The 22630-nt window shown below is 29.6% G+C and overlaps 2 protein-coding genes across 12 annotated transcripts in view; one reads left to right on the top strand and one right to left on the bottom strand.

Annotated features, from left to right (window-relative positions):
• The window catches only part of LOC149884816 (uncharacterized), a 38431-nt gene extending 36453 nt beyond the window's left edge, over positions 1-1978 (top strand). The window contains exons 39-42 of the mRNA XM_090095764.1: positions 60-338; positions 472-741; positions 911-1042; positions 1576-1978. Coding sequence (XP_089951890.1) covers positions 60-338; positions 472-741; positions 911-1042; positions 1576-1718 — 824 coding nt within the window. The 3' untranslated portion in view covers positions 1719-1978. The remainder of the gene's footprint in view (positions 1-59; positions 339-471; positions 742-910; positions 1043-1575) is intronic.
• Positions 1979-14884: 12906 nt separating this feature from the next.
• Positions 14885-22630, bottom strand: part of LOC145187201 (polycystin family receptor for egg jelly-like) — a 47699-nt gene continuing 39953 nt past the window's right edge. For 7 of the 11 annotated variants that reach the window (XM_090095756.1, XM_090095755.1, XM_090095757.1 and 4 more), the window contains 15 exons: positions 21073-21858; positions 20719-20937; positions 20468-20588; positions 20119-20281; positions 19656-20022; positions 19398-19527; positions 19012-19250; positions 18631-18748; positions 18032-18342; positions 17682-17853; positions 16860-17495; positions 16445-16723; positions 16042-16311; positions 15741-15872; positions 14885-15207 (listed from right to left, as the gene is read on the bottom strand). In XM_090095756.1, the coding sequence (XP_089951882.1) occupies positions 15065-15207; positions 15741-15872; positions 16042-16311; positions 16445-16723; positions 16860-17495; positions 17682-17853; positions 18032-18342; positions 18631-18748; positions 19012-19250; positions 19398-19527; positions 19656-20022; positions 20119-20281; positions 20468-20588; positions 20719-20937; positions 21073-21858 (4086 nt within the window). In that variant the 3' untranslated portion in view covers positions 14885-15064. Of the gene's footprint in view, positions 15208-15740; positions 15873-16041; positions 16312-16444; positions 16724-16859; positions 17496-17681; positions 17854-18031; positions 18343-18630; positions 18749-19011; positions 19251-19397; positions 19528-19655; positions 20038-20118; positions 20282-20467; positions 20589-20718; positions 20938-21072; positions 21859-22630 lie in introns of those variants that run through there. The other 4 variants (XR_016454939.1, XR_016454938.1, XM_090095760.1 and 1 more) reach the window with 4 other exon arrangements.

Below are 22630 nucleotides of genomic sequence, written 5' to 3'. Positions count from 1 at the left end.
TTCTCGATATGAGGTGCTCTTAAACCTTTTTGTAATTTCTCGTAAAAATGTTTATTTAGGTGAACTCGCAAAGCAGATAACAGAGCGTCTGTCTGACAGACATCCTCAAGTATTTATAAACCTCCAGCTGTTATCATTTTTCGACTTGTCATACACGTACGCCACCTCCTTAATTGTTTTTTTCGTTAACATAAAGTTCCTCAAGATGTTAAGATTCAATTGTCGCATATCTATGTTATCTTCTACGCTGAAAGGAGCGTGGCCTGCGTTATCTATGTTTGGAATTATATTTGCCATCATTCTCTTTGCGATTGTTTTTTCCAGCTGCATTACATTTGGTACAGTGATTTTTCAGATGGTTTTAGCATAATGCAATAAATGCTTTGTAATTTATAAATATAGTTAAAATAAGTTATGATTTTAAAACGAATATGTGCATTAGGTTTATCATTTTGTGATGTTTTTTCGTAGGCGTATTGCTCCATGGTTACCAAGATTACTTTCAAACAACGGCCTCAGTTGTTTCCCTTCTTTTGGGAAAATTTGACTTTCATCAGTTTGAAGAAGCCAATGCCTTTTTGGGTCCAATATTTTTCTTTGGTTTCAATATCTTTGTAAACTTGATCATTGTTAGCATGTTCGTATCCATCTTGAACGACTCCATTGAAGTTGTTCGGTCGAGTAACACGGAACAAAATGACGACGTCGCAGTTATTGAATTTTTACTTAGAAAAATGAAAAGTATGTTTTTAATCAAATTTATTGACAGTAGATGAAGAGGTGCTGGCCACACTGGTCAAACTTAATTTGAAACTCTGTTGTTTAAGATGATAAAAAAGCTGTGCTGTTAGCTTTTAGTTTATTGCGGTAGTTTTAGGAAAAAAAATAAATAGAAATGTCTTTTCTTTAGGTTGGTTTTGCAAAATGCAAAAACTTCCAGTAGTTCAATCTAACCAAAGTTTTAAACCTTTTTCGGCTGTGCACCAGGATCAATTTCGTTGCGTTGACTTCTCCGGCACTGAAACAAATTGGTTCTGTTACAGTGAGTTCAATTGATTACTTGGAATATATGCGCGTTTCATGTGTGCATTTACTGTTCACCACAAAGGGCTCTTCGTTCATTTGTTCCTTTAATTCGTACCGAAAACTTAAATTAATATAGAGCAAAAAATATTTTTACTTTTGTCGTTTGATGCTTCTGATGTTTTTTATTCGTTTTATTGTCTTTGTATACCTTCTTTATTCAATTCAATTTGTTTTCATATCAGATCATAATTTAACATAAAAAGAAGGAAAAAAAGGGGATAAAAAACGACATACAAAATTTTGACATGTCTGGTTATTCCTCTGTGTTCTTCATGTGTTTTATAGATCTTTTAAATGCAGTTTAAACCCTGAATGTGCCATTCTGATAAATTCACCTTAATTCTCCATTGCAATAGATCATTAAAGACGGCTAACATTTTTTCAATAATTTCAATTCTGGTTGCGCTGTTCTATAATATATTTGTTATCTTCCAGAAACTAGAAAAAAGTGTTTGTGTTAACTTAATTTTTCGTGTTTTTTTTATTAAGATTTGCGAATGGAAGCAAAGTTCTCGAAATACAAATACTTGTTTGAGGACGAAAAACAAAAAAGTGATGTCGCGAACGAAACACTTACTAAATTCATTCATTGCATGACTCTTTTATGGAATAAGAACGAATATGAAACGTGACACTCCGCAATCAAATGCTATCTTAAGAAGTTCAGCTGGCGTGTTTTAAAACTAGTGTTTATTACGTTTAAAGAATGAAAGTTTGTGAAGAGCGTTGATTGCAACGATTTCTAATTTAATTTAAACACTTAAAGTACACTTCATTATCAAAATTTATTATAGTTTGACATGATCCATAAATTTGTTTACCCATTTTTACTCTAATACCTAGAGCTCTGGAGCAATATGTAGGTACGTGTGTAAAAATTTCAAACCATTTATTTATTCACGTTTTATATATGGTTCGAAAGAGCTCTGAATTTGTAATAAAATGGTGAAAACTTTATGAAAAAAGAATCATTACAAAAAAAGTTATGCTCATTTAAGTAACATTATTTTTATGAAGCATTGCTTAAGAAAAATGCAACTTTCGTATAAAACTCGCGTTCGGCTAACGGCAGCTTTGTAATTGAATCATTGTTAGTTTGCGCATGATTTTGCATAGTGAAATGTGCAAAGCGATTAAAAAACGTAACAAAAAAGTTTCGAATTAAAGAAACAAAGTATTTTTAATGATTAAAACGTAATAGTAAAATTTATAATAAAATTTTATAAAACATGCATAAAAAAATATCGCGTTTTTTTGCAATACTTACAATAATTATATATACATATATATATATATATATATATATATATATATATATAGCTATTTCAAGTTGTATTATTTTCAAATACAATATCTCGTGTTCGTAGAAGAGTGCTCAATATTTTGTATAAATAGAGCGATATATATATATATATATATATATATATATATATATATATATATATATATATATATATTTAAAACGAAGAAACAACAACTAAGTATGGTACTTAAAGTTTCATGCCTAACGGCAATCATCAGCCATGAAATACAAACAAAAAATAATATTTTTGATTTGTATTTCATGGCTGATGATTGCCGTTAGGCATGAAACTTTAAGTACCACCTTTAGTTGTTGTTTCTTCGTTTTATATATATAAATATATATATATATATATATATATATATATATATATATATATATATATATATATATATATATATATTATATATATATAAAACTCAATTTTTCGATAGTAAGAATGTAAAGAGGTTTAAAAATTGAGCCATCTCTGGAAGTTACTTAACTTGAACACCAAATATCCAGCACCTACCTTTAAAAACTTTATGATACTCAACTGAGGATTGTAAAGAAAATGCCTAATTAGCTTTGAAATATTCTTCAAAATTAAAATGAACCTTATTCAATTCTTGGGTTTTCCGAGCCCTGTTCAAAAAATATTTATTTTTACACGATTAGAGGAAAATAACAAAGTATATCTTTTTAATTTTGCTGCATAAAACAAAAGTTATTTTACGCGTGTAGAGGAAAATAGCTAAATATATGTCTTTAAATTTTCTATGTAGCAGACTTACATAGAAAATGCAGCAAAATTATTGATTAGACGATGTTAACCTTGTTTTTGTTGCTAAAATAACTGATTTACTTTGAAACTTTTTTTATGAGGAGTTTTTTCGGTACTTGATTTTTACGGAACAAATTTAGAAATTAATTATTCCATTTAACTTTTGTTCTCCAAAATTTGCAAATTGTTAAAAGGATTACAACTTCATTTGCTCAAAATATCTACAGTGTTTAAATTGTGTACCATAGCTGTTAATATTTAATCCAGGTTAACGATGTATACAATACTTCTTATATTGGTACCAACACCTTATCCATGATATCCAAGTAAAACGGTAAAACTTGAACTCAAAACCTTTAGCAAAAATAGTCCAATAACAAAAGAGACATGTTTTTAAACACTCCCATTAAAACATGGAGCTATCATCATTTGCCAAATTACAGTGCATATTGTAGGTACGTGCGTATCTGGGTTTTTACGGCACCGATTTTAAAGACAAAAACTGTGACCTTTTTTTTCACAGCGTGCTCGAAGTCGGTGTGGTAATGATGTACTTATTTGTCTTTTTTTTTTAGAATTTTATATCAGCTTAGACTTTATTAAAAAAGTAGAATGTTTTATGTTGAATAAATTATGGTTTTTTTTTTACGTGTAATAAATTTTTCAGTTTTTTTTATTGCTATTTAAAATTGTGTTCCTGTTCTGGCACTGCATTGATATTGAAGGCATGTTGGTACATATTTGAAATTTTCCAGTCAACTGTATAGATCTATTTTCTATGTCCCTGCCAAATTACATCAAAAAATATTCATGACCACATACCCTATCGTTCCACGCAGTGGAGGTATGTATTTCCACTTCCGTTACATAGTGTTAGGGGGAGGGGCGGTTTTTGACAGTAGAGAATTCAGTAAATTTTTTTTTTTATTCATTATAATGATATTTTATTAGAACTGTTATTTATATATTTATCTTTCATTGAAATTCATTAGTAACGATAAAAATAAGGCAAAAACGCTGAGGCTTTTAATGTATTTAAAGATCACCTCCATATATATATATATATATATATATATATATATATATATATATATATATATATATATATATATATATATATATATATATATATACATATATATATATACATGTATATACATACATATATATATATATATATATATATATATACATATATATACATATATATACATATATATATATATATATATATATAGAAGATACAGCAAAGGATGACAACTTTGTTGGTACTTAAAGTTTCATACCGGCGTGCCGGCAATCATCAGCCAAAATACATAATGAAAAAAACGTTACAAAAAGAGAACATTAAAGAAAAACGAAAAAACCGTTAAAAATGTCGTTAAAAAAGAATTGTTCTTATTAATGGCTTCAAATTAGTCTTTACTGTCAAATGACGCAAGCATGTATTTATTCATATGCCTACACTTACTAACCAGCTCTTGCTTTTTATTTAATAAATTTTCGCCTCTATAGATGGCAATTTCAGTTTTTTCATTTAAACATAGAGCGCATCTTCTTGTGCTTGGTTGATAAGGTTGGCATTTCCTGATTATACTCCATTTAATAAAAGGTTTTCCGTTTTTTTCTTTTATGCGCCACACTTCCTTGGATAGTTCGGTGTCGTTTTTGTATTTTACAGTATTGAACGACTTAATGTGGTTTGCATAACGTAATTTAAAAGGCGGTTCACTTATGCCAATATATATTTTATCTAAATAGTTCGGAAGGTCTGAAAAAATAACAGCTTTGTAAAGCATGTTTTCTGTTAGGCAAAGTTGATTTAGTGGACAATGCAACTTGTTGATACAATTGCAGGATTTCTTATTTTGATCTTCAATATCTTCGATGATTTTTTGGTTATGCCAGTTTATTATAGATTTTAAATTCGGCATGCAGCTGTAACTGACTTTCAAAGTGTTTCTATTGAATATTTTGTTCAAAATATGCTTAGATGGAAAATGTTTGTCTACCAAATTAAGAAATGATTTGCCAACTTTTGTGATCACATTTTTGCTAAATGGTGGGTTGAACCATATAATGTTACGCTTTCGATTATACAGACTAATTTGAAGCCATTAATAAGAACAATTCTTTTTTAACGACATTTTTAACGGTTTTTTCGTTTTTCTTTAATGTTCTCTTTTTGTAACGTTTTTTTCATTATGTATTTTGGCTGATGATTGCCGGCACGCCGGTATGAAACTTTAATGCCAACCTTATCAACCAAGCACAAGAAGATGCGCTCTATGTTTAAATGAAAAAACTGAAATTGCCATCTATAGAGGCGCAAATTTATTAAATAAAAAGCAAGAGCTGGTTAGTAAGTGTAGGCATATGAATAAATACATGCTTGCGTCATTTGACAGTAAAGACTAATTTGAAGCCATTAATAAGAACAATTCTTTTTTAACGACATTTTTAACGGTTTTTTCGTTTTTCTTCAATGTTCTCTTTTTGTAACGTTTTTTTCATTATGTATTTTGGCTGATGATTGCCGGCACGCCGGTATGAAACTTTAAGTACCAACAAAGTTGTCATCCTTTGCTGTATCTTCTATGTAATTGCTCTTGCCAGCAGGCTATTGAGCACTCTCGAGTGAAGAAGTCTTTTACTAATCATAAATATATATATATATATATATATATATATATATATATATATATATATATATATATATATATATATATATATATATATATATATGTATATATATATATATTTAAAACGAAGAAACAACAGCTAAGTATGGTACTTAAAGTTTCATGCCTAATGGCAATCATCAGCCATGAAATACAAATCAAAAATATAAAAACCGTTACAAAATTACAAAAAAGTACTGTGTTGTGTGCTCTGACGTCATGATAGAAAGAGAAGGGGAAAGGGAATAAAAAGAAAGAAAGAAAGAAAGAAAGGAAATGAATAAAGAAACAAAGAAATAAAAGAAAGGAAATAAAGAAAGAAAAAAATGAAGAAAAAGGAAAAAGGAAAAAAGGAAGAAAGAAAGATAGAATGAAATAAAGAAGGAAATAAAGAAGTAAAGAAATGAAAGAAAGCAATAGAGAAATAAGGAAAAGACAGAAAGAAAGAAAGAAAGAAAAAGAGAAAGAAAGAAAGAAAGAAAAGAAAAGAAAAGAAAAGAAAAGAAAAGAAAAGAAAAGAAAGGAAAGAAAAGAAGAGAAAAGAAAAGAAAAAAAAAGAAAAGAAAGAAAGAAATAATGAAAGAAAGAAAACATTTAGGCCTAGTCGCCAGTATCAAATTTCGAAAGAAGAAATTTGTTTCTATGCCTGCATTTTGAAACCATTTCGTTCTTCTTATTCAATAAGATACCTTCTTGAAACATTATAATCATGTACTTCTCATACAGGCATAGCATGCAACATTTTGCGGCCGGGTTGTACGGTTTGCAATGTTTGATGATCTTCCACTTAACAATAGGTGTGAAATTTTTTCCTTTTATTTTCCATATTTCTTTCGATAGTTCCGTATCGTTCTTGTACTTTTCAAAATTAAAGGATTTTTGGTGGTTTGCGTACCTTAGTTTAAAAGGTGTTTCGCTGATGCCGTAATATGTTTTTTCTTTCATTACTGGGTTGTCGGAGGAGACGATGGCTTGGTAGACAACGTTTTTTACAAGGCAGTTCTGATGTAAAGGACACTTAGTTTTATCCATGCAATTACAAGTTTTTTCACTAATATTGGGGTTATTTTGCTGGTTTTTTTGCAGAATGTTCAAGTTGTGGGAATTTATGATATCTTTTATGCTTGGCATGCAGCTGTAACTCACTTTAATGTAATTTCTATCGAATATCTTGTGGAGTTTGTGGTTTACTGGAAAATGTTTGCCGATCAGATTTAAAAACCGCTTTCCTATATTTGTGGATTGAACCAGATGATCTTTTGCTTACGGCTTTTGTTGTTAACATGTTGTAAATCGGGGATGTATTTAAGCTTTTGGTTGAAACCTGATTTTTTTAAGGCTTCCTCGTACATATAGGAAGAATTTATGAAGATATGTTCGCTAGATGAATTGGCCGACAATCGTAGCTCGATGGAATGCGGGATCTGCTTTAAAATTTTAGGTGGATGGTTGGATTCAGCATGAATATAGCTTAAAACATTCTCAGGTTTACTATAAGGCCGGAAAGAGTTGTCATTGAGGTCTAGAGTAACGTCAAGATAATTGACGATTTTTAAATTACATTGTATGGAAATAAGTAGGCCATTGTTTTTGAAGATTTGGACAAAGTGCTTTTTTATTCTTTCCATTTGTATGCCGCTGGTGTTTTTAAATATAGCTAAACCGTCATCACGATATAATCCAAAATCAGTCTTATTATAGTGTTGCGAGAGTTGGAACAGTAGGAAAATACCAACAAGTTCACAAACCTCGGCGCCGTCAAAAGCACCCGTGGTAACATCAAACAAACCGCTTTTCTTTTTAACCCAAACTTGCTTATTATTGAATAGTAACGATTTTCTTGCGTGTTTGATAATCGTTTTTTGTTCATTGCTAATTGGTGTGTGTTTCTCAGCAAAGTTAATTGCGTTGTTTAAAAGATTTTCATTGATTGATGGGTAGAAATCGTTTATGTCAAAAATAAGAAACTTATGCAAGTGTTTTTCAGTAACTCTCTTAAACCAATCAGTAACATTTTGAGTACATGTCCATTGATTGAGAGCAAGAATATGTTTGATATCATGGTTTATTTTTGATAGTATATTTTTACTGATTCTTCCTATTTCATTTTGAGCAGGATTTAGTAATCTGACTGTTGGGTTGTTTATAAAGTTCTCTTTGTAAGTCTTTGTTGGGTTGTTTATAAAGTTCTCTTTCAGAGTTAAAAAACAGTTAGATGTTCCATTTATTTCAATTCTGTTAAACACTTCGTGAATATTTAAAATTCTTTTGGATTCTATATCTATTTGGTCTTTTATTATAGGGCTGGCTTTTTTGTATGAAGACGTTATAGCGCTTGTGAGTAAATTATTATAATCGTCTTTAGACAACATATACATGTTTGATGTTTTGTCAGCGTGAGTTAGTGTTTTATTTGATTTATGTATACTCTTTATGTCATCATTTAGCTTTGTCTGGAAGTTGGATCTTATTATGCGAAACTTGATGTTTTTGACTAGATCTATTAAATCATTTTCAAATGGTGCTATTTCTTTAACTTGTGGCGGGCATTTCTCGGTGTTAATTCCGAAAGTTTTAGACCTATTGTTTTCTTTGTTCTTTAAATTAGAGTGCGCCAAGTTCCCGTATTTACGGGAACTACGGGAGCGGGATCCTGTTCCTGCTTTTGGTATTTAAAATACGGGAACGGGATCCTGTTCCCGTAATAAATAAAATACGGGAACAGGAAATTCCCGTTCCTTATCCCGTACGTCATTCGATGTTACGGGGTTTTCCCGTAATTATTATATTATAATATATAATATATATATATTTATATATTATGATATAATATATATATATTATATATATATTATATATATATAATATATATATTTATATATTATATATATACATATTTATATATTTATATATTATAATATATATATTTATATATTATAATATAATATAAGAAATACGGGAAAAGCCGTATTTTTACAAGTTTCCCGCATTTTACCAAGTTTCCCGCTTTTTTACGGGATTCCCGCTATTTTATGATTTGCGCGCATATATTCCCGTTTATTTTAAGATTTTAAGATTTGTTATAAATTTGGTACTAATACTAGGAACAAACTACTATAACTATAAGGTAAATATATATAAATATTATAATAATTTAAAGTTATAAATAGGTTTAAGACCTAATTATAATTTTTTTAAGTAGTTTACTGTCTTCGTTTCTTTGCTAACTTTCTTTTCTTTGCTAACTTTCTTCTTTTCCTTACTAACTTTCTTCTTTTCTTTACTAACTTTCTTCTTTTCTTTACTAACTTTCTTCGTTTCTTTACTAACTTTCTTCTTTTCTTTACTAATTTCTTCGTTTCTTTACTAATTTCTTCTTTTCTTTACTAACTTTCTTCTTTTCTTTACTAACTTCTTCTTTTCTTTACTAACTTTCGTCTTTTCTTTACTAACTTTCTTCGTTTCTTTACTAACTTTCTTCTTTTCTTTACTAACTTTTGTCTTTTCTTTACTAACTTCTTCTTTTCTTTACTAACTTTCGTCTTTTCTTTACTAACTTTCTTCTTTTCTTTATTAACTTTTTTCTTTTCTTTACTAACTTCTTCTTTTCTTTACTAACTTTCGTCTTTTCTTTACTAACTTTCTTCTTTTCTTTACTAACTTTTTTCTTTTCTTTACTAACTTCTTCTTTTCTTTACTAATTTTCGTCTTTTCTTTACTAACTTTCGTCTTTTCTTTACTAACTTTCTTCTTTTCTTTACTAACTTTCTTCTTTTCTTTACTAACTTTCTTCGTTTCTTTACTAATTTTTTCTTTTCTTTACTAACTTCTTCTTTTCTTTACTAACTTTCTTCTTTTCTTTATTAACTTTTTTCTTTTCTTTACTAACTTCTTCTTTTCTTTACTAACTTTCGTCTTTTCTTTACTAACTTTCTTCTTTTCTTTACTAACTTTTTTCTTTTCTTTACTAACTTCTTCTTTTCTTTACTAACTTTCGTCTTTTCTTTACTAACTTTCGTCTTTTCTTTACTAACTTTCTTCTTTTCTTTACTAACTTTCTTCTTTTCTTTACTAACTTTCTTCGTTTCTTTACTAATTTTTTCTTTTCTTTACTAACTTCTTCTTTTCTTTACTAACTTTCTTCTTTTCTTTACTAACTTTTTTCTTTTCTTTACTAACTTCTTCTTTTCTTTACTAACTTTCGTCTTTTCTTTACTAACTTTCGTCTTTTCTTTACTAACTTTCTTCGTTTCTTTACTAACTTTCTTCTTTTCTTTACTAATTTCTTCGTTTCTTTACTAATTTCTTCTTTTCTTTACTAACTTTCTTCTTTTCTTTACTAACTTCTTCTTTTCTTTACTAACTTTCTTCTTTTCTTTATTAACTTTTTTCTTTTCTTTATTAACTTTTTTCTTTTCTTTACTAACTTCTTCTTTTCTTTACTAACTTTCGTCTTTTCTTTACTAACTTTCTTCTTTTCTTTACTAACTTTTGTCTTTTCTTTACTAACTTCTTCTTTTCTTTACTAACTTTCGTCTTTTCTTTACTAACTTTCTTCTTTTCTTTACTAACTTTCTTCTTTTCTTTACTAACTTTCTTCTTTTCTTTACTAACTTTCTTCGTTTCTTTACTAATTTTTTCTTTTCTTTACTAACTTCTTCTTTTCTTTACTAACTTTCTTCTTTTCTTTATTAACTTTTTTCTTTTCTTTACTAACTTCTTCTTTTCTTTACTAACTTTTGTCTTTTCTTTACTAACTTTCGTCTTTTCTTTACTAACTTTCTTCTTTTCTTTACTAACTTTCTTCTTTTCTTTACTAACTTTCTTCGTTTCTTTACTAACTTCTTCTTTTCTTTACTTTCGTCTTTTCTTTACTAACTTTCGTCTTTTCTTTACTAACTTTCGTCTTTTCTTTACTAACTTTCTTCTTTTCTTTATTAACTTTTTTCTTTTCTTTACTAACTTCTTCTTTTCTTTACTAACTTTCGTCTTTTCTTTACTAACTTTCGTCTTTTCTTTACTAACTTTCGTCTTTTCTTTATTAACTTTCTTCGTTTCTTTACTAACTTTCTTCTTTTCTTTACTAATTTCTTCGTTTCTTTACTAATTTCTTCTTTTCTTTACTAACTTTCTTCTTTTCTTTACTAACTTCTTCTTTTCTTTACTAACTTTCTTCTTTTCTTTATTAACTTTCTTCTTTTCTTTACTAACTTTCTTCTTTTCTTTACTAACTTTCTTCGTTTCTTTACTAATTTTTTCTTTTCTTTACTAACTTCTTCTTTTCTTTACTAACTTTCTTCTTTTCTTTATTAACTTTTTTCTTTTCTTTACTAACTTCTTCTTTTCTTTACTAACTTTCGTCTTTTCTTTACTAACTTTCGTCTTTTCTTTACTAACTTTCTTCTTTTCTTTACTAACTTTCTTCTTTTCTTTACTAACTTTCTTCGTTTCTTTACTAACTTCTTCTTTTCTTTACTTTCGTCTTTTCTTTACTAACTTTCTTCTTTTCTTTATCAACTTTTTTCTTTTCTTTACTAACTTCTTTATTTCTTTACTAACTTCTTCTTTTCTTTACTAACTTTCGTCTTTTCTTTACTAACTTTCGTCTTTTCTTTATTAACTTTTTTCTTTTCTTTACTAACTTCTTCTTTTCTTTACTAACTTTCGTCTTTTCTTTACTAACTTTCGTCTTTTCTTTACTAACTTTCTTCTTTTCTTTATTAGCTTTTTTCTTTTCTTTACTAATTTCTTCTTTTCTTTGCTAACTTGCGTCTTTTCTTTACTAACTTTCTTCATATCTTTGGTATCTTTCTTGTTAATTACCTTATTTTCCTTTGAATATAAGTTATTAGTTAGAATTAACCTTTTTTCCTTTTTTTTTTTTTAGGTACATAGCTTTTATTAAAACTCCCCTGTGTGTCTTCTATGTTGTAAAAATCTTCTATGTTGTTAAGTTAATAAATTTAAAAAATAAAAAAATAAAAAAGAATCCAAAAAAAAACAAACACCTAAACCAAAATAAACCACAAAAAAAAAAACAAATTATATAACCAGGAAAAAAAAAGAAAAAAAAAAAGCAGGAAAAAAAACCAGGAAATATTAGACGTTCCAGGTGAAAAACGGGAACAGGAACGGGATTTTCCCGTTCCCGCTTTTTAAAATACGGGAACGGGAATTCCCGTTCCCGTTTTTTTCCAAGTCCGGGAAATGAATCCCGTTCCCGGAAATTCCCGCTTTCGTTTCCCGGAAAACGGGAATTGTCACAGCCTACTTTAAATGTTTGTTGTTATAAAAAATTGCTTTCCATCTCATTCTTTTTATCATCAGTTGTGTTTTCTTTAGCAATAGCAATCTGTAATTTTTTTCAGATGGTAATGGAATATTCTTGATAGAGTATCTAAAGTTAAATTTCTCCATTGATTTGACGACTTGAGTAGAGTGCTCAACAGAAGGAGCGAATATTGCTATTTCAAGTTGTATTATTTTCAAATACAATATCTCGTGTTCGTAGAAGAGTGCTCAATATTTTGTATAAATAGAGCGATATATATATATATATATATATATATATATATATATATATATATATATATATATATATATATATATATATATATATATATATATATATATAAAACGAAGAAACAACAACTAAAGGTGGTACTTAAAGTTTCATGCCTAACGGCAATCATCAGCCATGAAATACAAATCAAAAATATTATTATTTTTTGTTTGTATTTCATGGCTGATGATTGCCGTTAGGCATGAAACTTTAAGTACCATACTTAGCTGTTGTTTCTTCGTTTTAAATATATATATATATATATATATATATATATATATATAATATATATATATATATATATATATATATATATATATATGTATATATAATTATTGTAAGTATTGCAAAAAAACGCGATATTTTATGCATGTTTTATAAAATTTTATTATAAATTTTACTATTACGTTTTAATCATTAAAAATACTTTGTTTCTTTAATTCGAAACTTTTTTGTTACGTTTTTTAATCGCTTTGCACATTTCACTCACTGATCTCAAAATATAACTGGATAGCGTATACGAAAAATTTTTTGAAGCCAAATTTGGCCTCCCAAGATGGCGGCGGAATTAAGGAATGGTGATATGAAAATTAAGAAACTTGATGATAATCAAGTTTTATATCTTAAGCTCAAATATTGATAAATATATAATTTTCTAATAAAAGTCTAGTTTTTTTGTTTAACATAAGATTTTATTCATAAAAATAACGGAATATTACATATATACAAAAATTTCAAATATAAATATTTTTTTATTTAACAAAACATATTCTTACAATAAGTTGCTCTATATTAACTTTCTGTTTTTCGTTTTTTAGAATAGGCATAATAAAATAAAAATTCTCAGTAAAACTAAGTACAAATTTTAATTTTAATTTGCTTTAATTTAGTTTGTTTAATAAAAGTAAAGAAAAAGTATTTGTTTGCTTGTGCAGAAATCTCAAGTTTCAAATAGTTAGCATTTGTTATATAATTTATGTACCTTTTAGTTCTTAACTACCCAATGCTGTGTGCTAGAAGGTTAATAACACAACAGCATGGTAGGCAACTGATTTTATTTTTAAGATAAAATGTTTTTTAGGCATTAATTCATCAGATAGCCACTAAAAAATGTTTGCTCATTAAATATTTTTGAGTAATCAACTGATCTCAAAATAGCACCAGAAATGACATTTTGAATTTCTATTTCATTTGGAAGGTTGCCATTTATTGAGGCAAGCAACCTTTGGAAACATCTTTCAGTTTCTTCGCATATGATAGTAACACTTTTAGTTGGTTTAATTAACCCTCCTCTGTCTTTGAATTTTAAAAAACTGGTTTATTCGAAATGATAAGAAAGTACTAATCCATTCCAACATTTAATGCAGATAGTTTATTGTAAATTTACGTATCATAAATATTTTGATAAGATACATAATGTTGATAATGTTTGATAACATACAAAATATATGTTATCAAAACATTCCCTTGATGATTTGTTTTGAATAACAAGTTAAAAACAATTGACTCAATTATTGAGAGCTGAAATATTACTAAGAATAATATATAAGTAAAATAACATATTAAAAAATAATATTTTGTACTTAATATTTTTATCAAATACTATATCTATTAATTACATATATATGTATCAAATAATCCTAGAAGGAACCCCTGAGTTGTGTGTACTTACAGCACTCAGCTAATAGTTCATGCAGCATGTACATATCTGGTATCTTGCAACAAAAATTGAAAATACAAAATTTGTCAAAATTGTAAGTAGACACCACTGCCGCTTACCATACAGTCATGTTATTAACCTTCTAGCACACTCCATTGGGTAACTAAGAACTAAAAGGTACATAGATTGCGCATAAATATTATTTAATCGTAAAGTAAATATTTAATCGTAAAGTATCGAATATTTTGTACCTTAGTATCAAAATAATTACTTTAATTGTCTGATTTTTTTAGAAATCATTTCATTTCTTTAAAGTCATTGAAACTTTGTTTCATAGTCTAGTTTTTCTTTCAAAACTCTATTCATTTTCTTTAATATTTCTGTAAAAAGCCTTATAAAATGTACATCGATCACCGCTAGGAGCTCCGATCGCCGCCATCTTGGGAGGCCAATTTTGGCTTCAATTTTTTTTGAAAAAGGCAATTGAATACGCTATCCAGTTATATTTTGAGATCAGTGATTTCACTATGCAAAATCATGCGCAAACTAACAATGATTCAATTACAAAGCTGCCGTTAGCCGAACGCGAGTTTTATACGAAAGTTGCATTTTTCTTAAGCAATGCTTCATAAAAATAATGTTACTTAAATGAGCATAACTTTTTTTGTAATGATTCTTTTTTCATAAAGTTTTCACCATTTTATTACAAATTCAGAGCTCTTTCGAACCATATATAAAACGTGAATAAATAAATGGTTTGAAATTTTTACACACGTACCTACATATTGCTCCAGAGCTCTAGGTATTAGAGTAAAAATGGGTAAACAAATTTATGGATCATGTCAAACTATAATAAATTTTGATAATGAAGTGTACTTTAAGTGTTTAAATTAAATTAGAAATCGTTGCAATCAACGCTCTTCACAAACTTTCATTCTTTAAACGTAATAAACACTAGTTTTAAAACACGCCAGCTGAACTTCTTAAGATAGCATTTGATTGCGGAGTGTCACGTTTCATATTCGTTCTTATTCCATAAAAGAGTCATGCAATGAATGAATTTAGTAAGTGTTTCGTTCGCGACATCACTTTTTTGTTTTTCGTCCTCAAACAAGTATTTGTATTTCGAGAACTTTGCTTCCATTCGCAAATCTTAATAAAAAAAACACGAAAAATTAAGTTAACACAAACACTTTTTTCTAGTTTCTGGAAGATAACAAATATATTATAGAACAGCGCAACCAGAATTGAAATTATTGAAAAAATGTTAGCCGTCTTTAATGATCTATTGCAATGGAGAATTAAGGTGAATTTATCAGAATGGCACATTCAGGGTTTAAACTGCATTTAAAAGATCTATAAAACACATGAAGAACACAGAGGAATAACCAGACATGTCAAAATTTTGTATGTCGTTTTTTATCCCCTTTTTTTCCTTCTTTTTATGTTAAATTATGATCTGATATGAAAACAAATTGAATTGAATAAAGAAGGTATACAAAGACAATAAAACGAATAAAAAACATCAGAAGCATCAAACGACAAAAGTAAAAATATTTTTTGCTCTATATTAATTTAAGTTTTCGGTACGAATTAAAGGAACAAATGAACGAAGAGCCCTTTGTGGTGAACAGTAAATGCACACATGAAACGCGCATATATTCCAAGTAATCAATTGAACTCACTGTAACAGAACCAATTTGTTTCAGTGCCGGAGAAGTCAACGCAACGAAATTGATCCTGGTGCACAGCCGAAAAAGGTTTAAAACTTTGGTTAGATTGAACTACTGGAAGTTTTTGCATTTTGCAAAACCAACCTAAAGAAAAGACATTTCTATTTATTTTTTTTCCTAAAACTACCGCAATAAACTAAAAGCTAACAGCACAGCTTTTTTATCATCTTAAACAACAGAGTTTCAAATTAAGTTTGACCAGTGTGGCCAGCACCTCTTCATCTACTGTCAATAAATTTGATTAAAAACATACTTTTCATTTTTCTAAGTAAAAATTCAATAACTGCGACGTCGTCATTTTGTTCCGTGTTACTCGACCGAACAACTTCAATGGAGTCGTTCAAGATGGATACGAACATGCTAACAATGATCAAGTTTACAAAGATATTGAAACCAAAGAAAAATATTGGACCCAAAAAGGCATTGGCTTCTTCAAACTGATGAAAGTCAAATTTTCCCAAAAGAAGGGAAACAACTGAGGCCGTTGTTTGAAAGTAATCTTGGTAACCATGGAGCAATACGCCTACGAAAAAACATCACAAAATGATAAACCTAATGCACATATTCGTTTTAAAATCATAACTTATTTTAACTATATTTATAAATTACAAAGCATTTATTGCATTATGCTAAAACCATCTGAAAAATCACTGTACCAAATGTAATGCAGCTGGAAAAAACAATCGCAAAGAGAATGATGGCAAATATAATTCCAAACATAGATAACGCAGGCCACGCTCCTTTCAGCGTAGAAGATAACATAGATATGCGACAATTGAATCTTAACATCTTGAGGAACTTTATGTTAACGAAAAAAACAATTAAGGAGGTGGCGTACGTGTATGACAAGTCGAAAAATGATAACAGCTGGAGGTTTATAAATACTTGAGGATGTCTGTCAGACAGACGCTCTGTTATCTGCTTTGCGAGTTCACCTAAATAAACATTTTTACGAGAAATTACAAAAAGGTTTAAGAGCACCTCATATCGAGAAGTTCCTAAACTTTTGTGTTATTACAAAAAAAAACAAAAAAAACAAAAACAAAAACAAAAACAAAAACAATTCATCACCTCGGTAGTAATAGAAGAAAACAGCCAACATCGATAGCAAAACTAAAGCAACTTCCACTAGATTCCAAAACTCATGAAAATACTTGCCACCACACTTATGCATCAATTTGATTTCACGAACAGAAAAAAAAAACATCATCAAAATGAACAACGCCTGGGAAGCACGCATTATCGTTTTGTTTTCTGAGCTTTCATATAGCTGAATAGGAGTTACAAAGTAGCTAGGCACCATTCCACCAGAAGGCGGAAACTCAAATATAATGTTAACCACACAAAAGTTTTTAGTCGCAGCATTAAAAAGAGCAAACTCAGTGAAAACCACTCGTGTTTGACGATCGATCCATCTTCTTTGTTTAACTTGATCCAATATTTTATCGTTTTTCCATTTTGGAAAGATTTCAACGACATAACCTCCACCATAATACGTTTCCAGCGTCGCTGATACAGGGTATCCGTCTAACTGGTTAGAGCTCTGATACCTCCAAGGTATTGTTGATGAGTTATTAGGAACGCCGTATTGCTTTGGTGTAGTCCAATTAAATGCAAAATCTTGTTTTTCTTCTACTGATACTTTGTAAGCAGATAAGCATTCAAGAACGAAGAACTCTGAAACTGATTCAGCTTTAAAACATGAATCTAAGGTTTAAAAGTTTAACAATAAGATCATGCAAAAAAAGTTGAAGGAGAAAAACAACAGAATCAAACAAAGCGTAATTAAAACAATAACTCTATCATTAAAATGTAATAACAAAATAATTCAAAACAAATAAACTTTGTTTCACACCAAACTTTTTTCAACTTTCTAAAATTAAAGAAGCTTACCGTGCTTAACGCGAACTTGACGGATTCTGATTCCGTTGACTATCTTTGATGTCAGATCGTTTAACAAGAGTTTACCTGGAAAATCTTCTCTGTTTTTGTACCAAGGATCAGGAAAAGCCTGAGGAAGGAGGCAGTTATCCAGCCAGTACCAAAAGTCGTCAGCAGATCGAAGCTGAATCGAAGAGAAAAAAAATAATAATAATAAACGCATCGTTTAACTGCGTCAACGGATAAAAAAAAGTGATAAACAGAATCGTCATTCAAATAACTTTTTTACAATTCGTTAAATCAAGTTATGGAGTTTATGTTTCTTAGTTTACACTTGCGCAAGGTCGTGAGTTATTTATTACCTGATCTAGTGGTTGACTGACGTCGGCACCAGATGACTTTAAATTGAAAAGCTTTTTGACATTATCAGCGTGGAAGTACGCTAAACTCTCTCGTGAGAAGTAAGAAATAAAAAAAACAAGAAACGCAAACCATGTATACAACACTAACTCATGGGAGATTTGATTTAATCTTAGCTGCTTTAGACGAGATTCCTGCATTGCTAATACTGAAAATTTGTCGGGTGGATTCGTATCGATGTCGTCTCGTTCAAATATGGTTGCTTCTTGTTTAGGTTGATAAAGCAACTTTCGGTCGAATTCCAACGCGTTTCCTTTTAGAAAAATATTTTTAAACTTTGCACCCTTAAAAACTATATACGATTATGCTTACCGAATTAAAATATCAATGCATAAATTATATCGAATAAAAACACTTTGAGAGATGTTTACAACAATATGTATTTGAAAAGCATCATTTTAGAGATTTAATGGAAGTTTAATCGAACTCCGATGCGATTCCTTTCAGAAAAATTTTCTCTTTTAAACATTTACTATGCAAAAGCAAAAAAAGGTTTTTCCAATTTTCTGCAATACAAATGAAAGATATATCAAAATAATACCATGCGTGTACATTTCTGTAAAGCGTTTTCTTCTTGCACCAATAGCTTTGATAGATAGAGCAGAAAACAAAGCAGCAGCAAAGATTTTCATCGGTTGAAACAAAAACACGTCTTGAGCCTGGTCGAAGTTTTTACAAATAAACAAAAAAAAAAAAAAAAAAAAAAAATAGAAACAGAAAATAAATTGCAATACTGTTTGGTATTCAAATAAAGTGTTTTAAATACCACGTTTTAGATATATGCAGAGTAAATTAAATACAGGAGCAGTGATAGAAAATACAATCTTTAGTAAATTCTTTAGTGCAATTGAAGGAAACCTTAATAGACGACTCTCTACTTTTTATTGCACTTAATTTACATTTAAACACAATTCTCATTTACCAAGCAGAGCGTCACAGTAGCCAACCAATCCAGAGACTTTTTATTTCCAAACGACATTCCATACAAAATCACAATTGAAGAACAGCTTAAGATTGTTCCTACGCAAATAAACCAAGTGATGTGGAGAAACCAATGGGGAAGTTTAAAAGATTTTTTCCGTCTTATGCTTCTCGTATTATTCAAATGATCAAATTCGATACTGATACTTGAGTCGCTTGAAGCGTTTTTGGAACTGTTTTCTAGATATAGAAGAAAGAGGAAAAGTTATTAAAAAGTGATCTATAGCAAAAACAAGTTATAACTTTTAGAACATTTTTAGACAAGGTTATGTAAACATCTTTTTGATTTGATCCAAGAAAATATTTGAAGAGGAAAGAGAAAACCACCTGCTGACGAATCCTTTTCAGAAAAAGCTTTATTCGAAGGTTTCTTATAAGGCTTTGTATGGCGAAACACTCCAATAAAAATCAAATTGATGGGAATTGTAATGCAAGCACAAATAAAAGCTACGTAAACCTAAAGAAAGAAATTTTAAAATCTTATTTCTTCAGGAATGTAAACAGAACGACTGACTGGTGACAATCTGCACTGTTTTATAAAACAATGCCGGTAAATTTACAATAAAAAAAAACAATTTTAAGTACATGACGCCAACTGATAGCAAAGCCTTCAGATTTATTCTCGATCGATTTTGTGACTGAAAACTCTCGGCCAAAAAACATTGTGCTAGCTGTCATTCCTGTCAGCAATAGAGAAACAGCAACAGACAACCTTTGACAGCGAGTAAAATTACTTCCAGGCGGACGAGCTAAGATTGAGAACCATAAATGATTTTCAAAAAACCCATGTCGAACTTTTATTGAAAACTGATGATCGAATTGTGACATTTCTTCAGATGCAGTAACTGGTAGAACACAATCTAGAGAGCACTCCTCATGTTCAACTGAAAGCCAACGTGTTGCAAAAAAATGAAAACGCCTTTTAGTTTGTATGTCAACAACCTCAATGTTCCTAAATCACAAACCACTAATCATAGTGCTGTTTCAATTGTTTTACAGAAACTTGAGCTAATGCAAAATGAAAAGAATTTTTAAACTTTGGTGCTACCTTAAATACCATCCACCACCTTTATTGTCATGCCAGAGTCGAATGTAACATAAATCACCAAGACAATCAGATGTAGTCATAATGAAAGTATCTGAGCTTGATCTTTGAAAACAACTCCTCTTTGAATCTTTCAATCTTCTTACCCCTGAGTCATCAAGCTCTCCTATTCGATACCAATTTAAATTTATGTGTGTGTGTGTGCGTGCGTGTGTGTGTGTGTGTGTGTGTGTTATTTATTATATATATTTGTATTTAAAAATCTGTATATTATTATATATATATTTGTATATAAAAATCTGTGTAAATATGTATGTGCATATATGTTGTAGTAGAAAACTTAAACATTTACCAACAACTGTGAAGAAAATGTTTGATTTCGTGCCTGCATTCCTTCGATTACCAGTGTTGACAGTTATCTGGTACATGTAACTATCTTCCTTTCGATTATCTAGTAGTGGACAAACACCTATCTAAAAGCAAAAAGCCATTACTGTTAGAAACCAAACAACTTTAACGTTTTTTTCACCAAAGTGTAATGTAAAAGCTGGATTCTACGTATTGTCTTAGAAAAAAACACCCTCACAATTACAAACTTTGTACCTTTGTAGCATCTTTTTTGTCGATTTGCCGAGCGAATACTAAACCTAAAATCCAAATCATTAAAACAGATGCAATAACCACAAGAAGCACATAGCCTTGTTTTATCAAGAGCAAAGAGGGTGTTTGCAAAACATTCGGTTTAACATAAAATCCGGCAAATGCAGTCAAATGTGTGCATTTACAAACCGTTGTTGAAAAGGTAGTTGTCTCAATATCAAGCTGAAAATTAACAAAGAAAAAGAAGAAATGAACTCCCTTTGTATTAAGAAAATGACAGCAATTTATGCTTTTTATCAGATATCCCAAACTATTATGCATTACGGCATAAAATATACAGTATAAATTCTTTTATACTTCACATCCATCAGACATCCATTTGCTTTTGGTTTCATCCCAGTAACTGCATTGGCTACAGAACGATTTCAACTCGTACTCAAAATTTCCTTTGTATTCCTTTATATCAAACGTGTATGGATTCGCTTCTATGGTTTTGTTGGGCATGGGACCATCATAAAAAAGGGAAAAAAAGAGTGCAGTTTTGTTGAGAAAAGCATAAGTTGAGTTCTGAAAACTCCACAAAACTATATTGCCATCTTTAAGTAATTTTGCTTGCTGGTGTCGCTCAATTGACAAGGAAACTCCAGCATCAGATGCAGTAATGTTTGCTTGTGGGTTGACAGATATTTTGGAATACTTGTTCATTAAGTTATTGCCATAACTTGCACTTACATTGATGATAGCAGTTTGGGGATTAATTGATAGAACTGTGCCATTTTTATTGACGATGAGTTTAACGTCATAGTCGTTTTTACTCGGAACTTTCCCATACTGCATGTATACGAAAAGTGTCGTCAAGTTCTCAGGATCATTCAAAGGCCTAAAGCTCAGCATCATGTTGCACAAATCTGATGTCAAAGCAAGTGAATACACTTGAGCATCTTCAGGCGTTGACAATGATATGTTCTGACCGGTTAACTTTTCAGGAATGTTTTTTATAGCAATAATAATTGGTTGTTGCAAATTGTTCAACTCTATTGGAAGTCTTTCAGGTGTTGACAAAGATAGATGCTCTGACTCAGACGCAATATTTTGTGACGTTTCTGAGTCCCAAAAAAAAGGCTGATTTTTCATTCGAAGATTCTAAAAAGCAAATATATTCATACTAAAAAAAATTACGATCAAAGGAAATTTATTTTAGCAAAACCAAAGATAAGAAAAATGTACTAGACTCTTTTGGGTATTCTAGCATTTCAGTCATTTTGTGTACTGAGCTATTCAATTTGGATACAACACTTAACTGATCTTCAAATCCTTAGTGACTTTTGCTTTGGAGAATGTTTTTAAGAATTTAGGAGATTCAAGAGTTTTACAGCTCTTTGTTCTTGAAAGAACTCAAACTTTAATATTGTTACAGCAGAATGGGTCATAATCATTAAATGGTAATCAGGTGTGTCATTTAGCAAACAATGATAAACCCAAATACAAAAAGGAAAGTACTGAAGAAAATGAGCGTTTTTTAATACAAGATAATAGCTGATAGTTATCCATATACTAGTAGCTTCAAAAATATCTACTTAATTTGAGATTATTTCTTTCTGTTTTCCTTTTAGTTTATAACAAAACCTTCGTTTGTCTCTTTTTTAATATTTTTTGTTGTTGTTGTTGTAATGATGAGCTGTAAGATTTGAAGCAAAATTTGCAAATGCTGCACAAACAAGTTGATAATAGTTTAAACTCAAGTTATTGATAGAGCTCTCATGTACTGAGTGATTTTTATGACTGGATCTATCTTTTTCTTGTTCACATAAATTTGATTTTTTGTTTTCATTGCTTTTTAATTAACTTTCATTTGTTTAGTGGTGAACTTAAATTTACGTACTTCTCGCTTAACCTTTTTTGGTAAAAGAAACCT

The sequence above is a fragment of the Hydra viridissima genome, unplaced genomic scaffold (genome assembly GCF_058129835.1).
Source record: "Hydra viridissima isolate aposymbiotic clone 2 unplaced genomic scaffold, HvirCarnegie_v1 scaffold_8, whole genome shotgun sequence".
NCBI lineage: Eukaryota > Metazoa > Cnidaria > Hydrozoa > Anthoathecata > Hydridae > Hydra > Hydra viridissima.
This window is presented reverse-complemented; position numbering and strand designations above follow the sequence as displayed.